The following is a 7,197-nucleotide window of genomic DNA, read 5'->3' on the forward strand; positions in this document are numbered from 1 at the left end:
ACCCTGGAGACAGACGTGAAATCTGTTGGGCTTTGCGCAGATTCGAACCCTGGAGACAGACGTGAAATCTGTTGGGCTTTGCGCAGATTCGAACCCTGGAGACAGACGTGAAATCTGTTGGGCTTTGCGCAGATTCGAACCCTGCTGTCGTTGTTTGATTTATTTTAGCTCGATCAAACCCGAATCTATTTATTGACTTCAAAAATTTCTTCAAAAATTTTCGGTAGCATTGAGATCGATATGTTCGAGTGGTATCAAAGTTTGATTTATTTTAGCTCGATCAAACCCGCAATTCAATAAATTTTAAAACAATTCAACTTTTATTTGAATCTATCTATTGACTTCAAAAATTAGCTATAGCATCGAGGCCGATATGTCTGAGAGGATAAGGAGTTATAGCATCGAGGTCGATATGTCTGAGAGGATAAGGAGTTATAGCATCGAGGCCGATATGTCTGAGTGGTTAAGGAGACAGACTTTGTATGTCCGAGTGGTTAAGGAGAAATCTGGGTTATATAGATAGATATACATATATATATATATAATTATTATTTTTAATCCTAAAAAAAAAAGAATTTGTTTTTTCTTTCAAATAACAAATAAAACAAAAACGATTTCCGAAAGAATCGATCAAATTCAGCCCTAATTTCCCGACCTGCGAATCGCCGTCATCGATTTCGATGCAAATCAGGAAGTTTCATCTAAATATAGCTTTGCAATTCAAGATCAAAGCACCATAGAAACGTACCTTCCACCGAAAATCGCTGGGATTTGCACCTATAAATCACATTCATTCCATCTCCATTTCATCAGGCAGCAATTTCCAAAGCGAAGGTGTTTCTCGGTGTTTCTCGGTGTTTCTCGAGTTCTTCACCGGATACCGCCACAACACAAATCCATAACCGAAAACAAAAAACAAATCTCAAAATCGCAATGGAGATGAAGAAGATCACCTGCGCCGTCCTCTTCGCTGCCGCAACCGTCACCGCCGCCGTGGCTCAGAACGAGGCGTCGGCTCCTGCACCTGGACCAACCAGCGCCGCCACTGTCGGCCTTCCAGCAATCGGCTCTCTCATCGGCGCTTCGTTGCTCTCCGTTGCTGCCTACTACTTGCAATGATGGATGGGATGATTTGCAAAACGAAAACTTCATATAACGATGGTGACAATGGTTTAATAAATCTTTAAATTTTTCTTTGTTAAACGCCATCGATATCAATTCTTATTGAGACATAAATGAACAGCCATTTTTTTTATTTGAAGCATATCTCAACTCGTTTTTTAGGATTAAATAATAATAATAATAATAATAAATTATTACCTTATATTATTTACATGCTCACATGGTCTCGAAAACTAATAGAAAGAGGAGTTATATCATGGTGTACATGTCTGTACCAAACATAGGGAGAAATTATCCCATGTTCGTGACTTCTAATATGCATGAGGTCTTATAATACATGGTTATGATTCCCATCATACTTCCATTCTTTTCATGACATAACTCCTCTATGAGATATGATACATATACATGACACTTCTTTCATGATTATCATACATGGTTCAACGGTGTCTCATAGGCATAATTGAACATGATATCATAACATACATGACGTAACATACTGGAAATACATGCATAATAACATCAGATAATGACACAAATTGGTTATAGAGCATGTGTCGTTCATACATCACTCAAGTCATCCAACCAAACTCAAAAGTATTCTAATAATAAGTTTACTTACTTTGTTGGCTTAAGTCGCTTAAATTCACATAATGATGTCAACTCATCAAAGCTCAAAATGCTTGAAATTGCTAAGCATTAGGTCCAACAATTAGAGGTGGCTTGGGCACATGCACTGGGTTAAAATGCAGGTCATAGCTTGGGTCAACATGCGGGTCACTAGCAGGTTGGTGCATGAGCTGGAGGTCTACTGGGTTAAAATTGAGCTTGCTACGTGTGGGCTGGCTAAGGAAAGACCGTATGAAGTTCCTATGATTGAACCAAACGAGGACATCCAACTTTCATTCATAATTTTATTTATTTATTTATTTATTTGTTTTTGTTTTCATAAGGAAAAAGAAAAGAAAAAGAATATTGAAGGATTTTGTAGCGTAAAAATCATGCACCAAGAATATGTCTAAATTATTTAAATATTTAAATATTTAAATATGTCTAATAAATTCGTAAAACTAATGAACTTTATAAATTCAAAATTTTATATAATCTTAGATATGTGAATTTAAAAAAAAAAAATTGGGTTTAAAATGGTAAAAATCAGATTTTACAATACTAAATATCCTTAACAATTTACCATATATATCATATTATAATGTAAATATTTAGATATTTATTTTTTACCTTGTTATTTTAATTTATTTGATTATAAAAGCAAGCATGATTAAGTCTCATGTATATAATTTACCATATACATCCAAGGTTATATATGCTAAGCCGTTGTTATCTCTCTCTTGTTTGCTTATATAACGTCTCTTTCAAAAATCTCTCTTTCTAAAATCTCTCTCTACCCTCGTTTTCCAAAAACCTTCTTTTAAAACCGAGGCTAGAGGCTTGATCATACGTCGCTTGGCCGTAGGCGACGCAAGTACAAATTGGCTTAGCTCACTTGTCGTTGGAAAGTGAGTGCCGCACAATCGCTAGTCCGCTGCCTGCCTTTAAACGTGCAATTGAACATCGCTCGCAAAATTCAAGATTGTTCAACCACACATATTGTCTGCGTGTGCATGTTCGTCTGCGACACATCTAACTTGTCTCTAGTTAAATCATTGTGCTCGACTTTGGCTCTGCTTGGGCCAAGTCCAAAAACTAAATAGATACAATTATGAATGGTTCAGGTAGCGTGGGTAGTGGAAAGAAAAGGGGCGTGGTTGTAAATTATGAGTTTATAAAGACTAAAGAGAAGAGAGAGAGAGAGATACCCATTTTTTTCCCATTTCAAAGAAGAAAACGCGATTTGAGGGTGAGGTTCAGAGAATCTGTGCAGAGAGAAAAGGAGAATTGATCGGGAATCAGAAAAAACCGAATTAGAAGCAAAAATCGAGTTGGTGTTCATCGTGTTCATTGATTTTGATCCATGGAGATTCCCAGGAATGTAGCGAAGTTCAGATTCCACATTGTAGCAGCCCTAATCGTATGCCTAATTCTCTTCTCCCTCCTCCTCCTCGCCCCTAAATTCCTCTCCCTCCTCGCCTTCTTCTGGCCTCTCCTCCTCTCCACCGCCCTCTTCCTCCTCGCCGTCCTCCTCTTCACCAACACCTCCCTTCCTCTGCCCGATAAAGCCGCCGAAGGCCTCCTCAACTATGTCGCCGGCCACCCCGACCACCACCTCGACGCCGATTAATCACACGGTTATTACTATACCGCTTTTCTACTCGATTCCCCCCGTTTTCACGCCGATCTGAATGTCATGAACATGCTTCTCATTTCTACTGTTTTTTTCCCCTTTCTTTGGATCGATTACTGGTAGTATGTAGATGAAATCGCTATGTGTTTCTTGTTTCTGCTGCTTATGAATTTCAGTTGTTGATCTCATGGATTTGAGCTTGAATCTGGAAATATCTTTTTGGCTAAGATCGACTGAATCGAGTGGGAGAGTGAAAGGGTTTTTATCTGTTTTTTTTTTTTTTTTAATTTCTTTTTAAAAACTAAAACACGTGTTTGCTACTGATAGGTTATTCAATTGATTAATTGTAAATAATCGTAAAGCATTTATAAATAAATATTGTATTTTTTTAAAGAATTTAAAAAGAAAATTATGAGTGTTTTATAATTTAATGTTTGAATCGAATAGACAAGATTTCTTTTGGACGTTATTATGTTGGGGTTTTTGTGGGGTCCAAAAACCATTCATTATTTAATGCACCGTTAATAAAATATGTAGATATTTAATTTTGCAAGAAACAAAAATAATAAAATAAATAATAAAATGTTTGAATTTTATACTCCAAATTTTCATTTCAATCACTCATTTTAACTATAAATAATCTTATAAAATTCGATACAAATTTAATAATATAAATTATAAATTCAAATTTTAACCTTTTTAATGAATTAAAGTTAGGATTATTTTACTATTCTAAAATTATATTAAATAAAAAAAATTGTCAGATTTAATGGTATTCAAATTCAAGTTATAAAAAATGTTCAAATTCATGGGTCCATAATAATGTTGCATTTATTATCTGTATTATATTATTAAGATTATTTCTTTAATTTTGCCTAAATGTAAGGGAGAAATTTAAGAAAGTTGGCTTTTTTTATTATTATTATTATTTTTAATGGATGAAAAAAAAAATAATTATACCTATTTAAAACATTTTAGAGCCTATATAGGAGATCAATGGAAATCATAGAGAAAAGTAAATAGATCAATGTTTTCATTAAATTTGAGTATATAATTTTTTTAAACCGTGAGTTTGACAATAATATGTAATGAGCCAAAAATAACAATAAACTTCGGCTATTATAAATGATATCAGAGTCAAACATTGAGCAGTGTATCAGCAAAAACATTAGACCCTCAAAGGAGTGGATTGTGAAATCCCACGTCGATTAAAGAGGGAAACGAAACATTCCTTATAAGGGTTTGGAAACCTCTCCCTCGTTTTTAAAATCATGAGACTGACGGCGATACGTAACAAACTAAAGCGAACAATATCTTATCTATAAGCAGTAGACTTGAGCAGCAATTACAAACAGTATCTAACTATGATCGGAGTAGAGGTAAACCCTCTCAATAGCAGACGAGTTTAAAAATCGTGAGACTGATAACAATATGTAATGAACCAAAACGGACAATATTTGCTTGAGCTATTATATCTCTGACCTATTTGAGAGCTAAATCGAGGAGGATCAGTCAATGAACATTACTTATCAAGCTAGGTATCCTTCCTCTATTTACTCCTCTAACTCGAAGTCATGTTGTCATGTTAGGTAATGATAATAATCATCGGACACTTAAAAAATGTATAAACATATATCTATGTCAGTCGAGAGATATGTAATACTATTCTAATTTAACTCGAGACTAAACACTGATTAAAGAATTAGATCATGTTGAACACAATTCTTAAGTTTTCTCGAACGGTCACTCAACTATTGCTATCGACAACGAGCTGACCCAGTGACTATCACACTGATAGTCCTAGAAAATGTTGAATTATAATTCTAGAAAAAAGCCCATCTGATCTGACATCTCTAATAATTACATAATCAATCGATCACGAGATCCTTCTATTTGAGTTTCCAAATAAGAATATTTGAAAAGAGAGAAAAATCAGGAGAAATTGAAGTGAACAGGTCAACTTGAGGAAGATAAACAGAGTACACAGCCCTCTCTTTATTCCCCTCCATGACCAGAACCCTTCAACAATCTCCATTGATCAGCTTCAATGGATCACTCAATTGCAGAAATGGTTCACTCCATAAACAGACACCCTTTTCCTTGCCTTTCTTGTTCTTCTAAACCTAAACATTTTCACTTTGTTGCACAGCAAAAGTCCAAGAGATTCTACAGAACATCTATGGTTTCTCTCTTTACCTCATTGTTCTTCATGTTCTTCATTGTTCTTCATTGTTCTTCATTGTTTTTGATTCCCAGGTATTTACACCATCACAATGGATTCAGATGATGGGTCAGTCAGAACCTGTGGAAGAGTGAATCCAAGAACATTCCTGAAAGCGATTGAAAAGTCAGGCAAACATGCAGAGGTTAAAAGTATAAGATTTGATGGTGAAGCTGGAGATAGAAGATATTACCCTTACGGAGATGATCCAATTCATCATCTTTATCAGAATTCCCATGAACAATCTCGCTGGTTTGACACAGCTTACCCCCACCAACCACCGCTGCCGCCGCAGCCATACCTTGGCAGTTCATGCTGCCACAGCCACAGCCGCAGCCTGTCCCATGGCCAATGATAGGGCCGGGCGGGCCTCCTGGTAATCCAGCCCCTGAGGAACCCAGCCAAGATAATAACAACAATCAGAGATGTTGTTCAATTATGTGAGAGACTATGAATGGACACTACATTCATAGCTTCTCTTCCTTGTTTTGTTGAAGAACACACCAAATTCTCCCTGTTTCTTTTACTAGATTATACTTGTTTTGCAAAGAAAAATCATGGACTCAGTAGAAAAGGGTGTTTAATATACCATTATATGTAACTAGTTTTTTACAAGATGCACTAAAATCCCACCAAGATCAGTACATACAGCCAAACAAAGACACAGCTACTAATATCTCTGCATCTTAAACAAACATCACATCCATAAAGAGCTATACAAACAGCAAACATCAAAAGTTAGCTATTTTTTTCATTGGGGACTTTCATCAAACACCTGGTGGGCAAACTCAAAGTTGGTCAGGCCACAAGAACGTGCCAATAGCGAATGCCCTTTTCTCCTCAAGGGTACCTTCAAAACGGAGTCCATATTGTTTGAGAAGCAAATCCAATTTACCTTCTTCCATTTTCTCATAATCCGCCTTCGTGTACCTGGGATAATGGAGAGGCATTTGAAACCCACTTTCAAAATTCAAACCTCCATAAAAACAATCTTCCGCCTCCTTCACTTGCTCCACGTTCTTGATTCCTTCTCCCGCCTCGTTCTGATTGCGATGTTGCTTCTCTGTCAGCCCTAGAACTTGAGTGAAAGCGGAATTCAGAATCCACTTCAACCCCATTTTCGAGGGAAGAATAAGGAGATGAAAGCTTTTTGTTCTTCTTGGTTCTTGTTTCACCTGGCTTGGCTGTGCAGAAAACAGAGCAATTCCAAGTATATATATAGGGCGTTGGAATCATGGGAATACATGGAATTTTCTTGCGGAAAAAGGCAAACAATCGTTACCAATTGAGTGGGTTAAATGCCATTTGGTGCTAGAACTTTCTTGGAGTGGGTATTAGAGAAGCCACGTTAGCCCATTGTTTTGTGCTACCTTATGAAACTATCCCATCGGCCCATTGATATACACTGATATTTATTTCCGGTTTCAACGCTCATTTATGCCACCAAATGTTTCATGAATCTTCCAATAAAAGTAATAATATTCCCATTTCAAAATATCTTAGAGAGCGTTCGATCCACCCACTTGAATCGGGTGACCTTGAATAACGTCCAACACGTTGTTTCGTAAATTAGCATATTTGTTAAGGGTAGAGTGTTCGTGAGTTAAGTTGG

General features: G+C 36.4%; 2 protein-coding genes across 2 annotated transcripts; one reads left to right on the forward strand and one right to left on the reverse strand.

The window, feature by feature from the left end:
* The first annotated feature begins 750 nt into the window (after positions 1 to 750).
* Positions 751 to 1,247, forward strand: LOC111465151 (arabinogalactan peptide 23-like). Its single transcript, XM_023109471.1, has one exon. The coding sequence runs from the start codon at positions 934 to 936 to the stop codon at positions 1,117 to 1,119; it is 186 nt and encodes a 61-aa protein (XP_022965239.1). The 5' UTR covers positions 751 to 933; the 3' UTR covers positions 1,120 to 1,247.
* Positions 1,248 to 6,148: 4,901 nt separating this feature from the next.
* On the reverse strand, positions 6,149 to 6,811 carry LOC111465146. The gene has a single exon (XM_023109464.1). It carries the CDS (start codon positions 6,701 to 6,703, stop codon positions 6,374 to 6,376), a length of 330 nt encoding a protein of 109 aa, XP_022965232.1. The 5' UTR covers positions 6,704 to 6,811; the 3' UTR covers positions 6,149 to 6,373.
* Between the last annotated feature and the right edge of the window lie 386 nt (positions 6,812 to 7,197).

This window comes from Cucurbita maxima, unplaced genomic scaffold (genome assembly GCF_002738345.1).
Source record: "Cucurbita maxima cultivar Rimu unplaced genomic scaffold, Cmax_1.0 Cma_Scf00028, whole genome shotgun sequence".
NCBI lineage: Eukaryota > Viridiplantae > Streptophyta > Magnoliopsida > Cucurbitales > Cucurbitaceae > Cucurbita > Cucurbita maxima.

What these genes read in the sequence shown, in the direction of transcription:
- LOC111465146 (XM_023109464.1), bottom strand. Translation starts at nt 6,703, where the DNA reads ATGGGGTTGAAGTGGATTCTGAATTCCGCTTTCACTCAAGTTCTAGGG.
- LOC111465151 (XM_023109471.1), top strand. Translation starts at nt 934, where the DNA reads ATGGAGATGAAGAAGATCACCTGCGCCGTCCTCTTCGCTGCCGCAACC.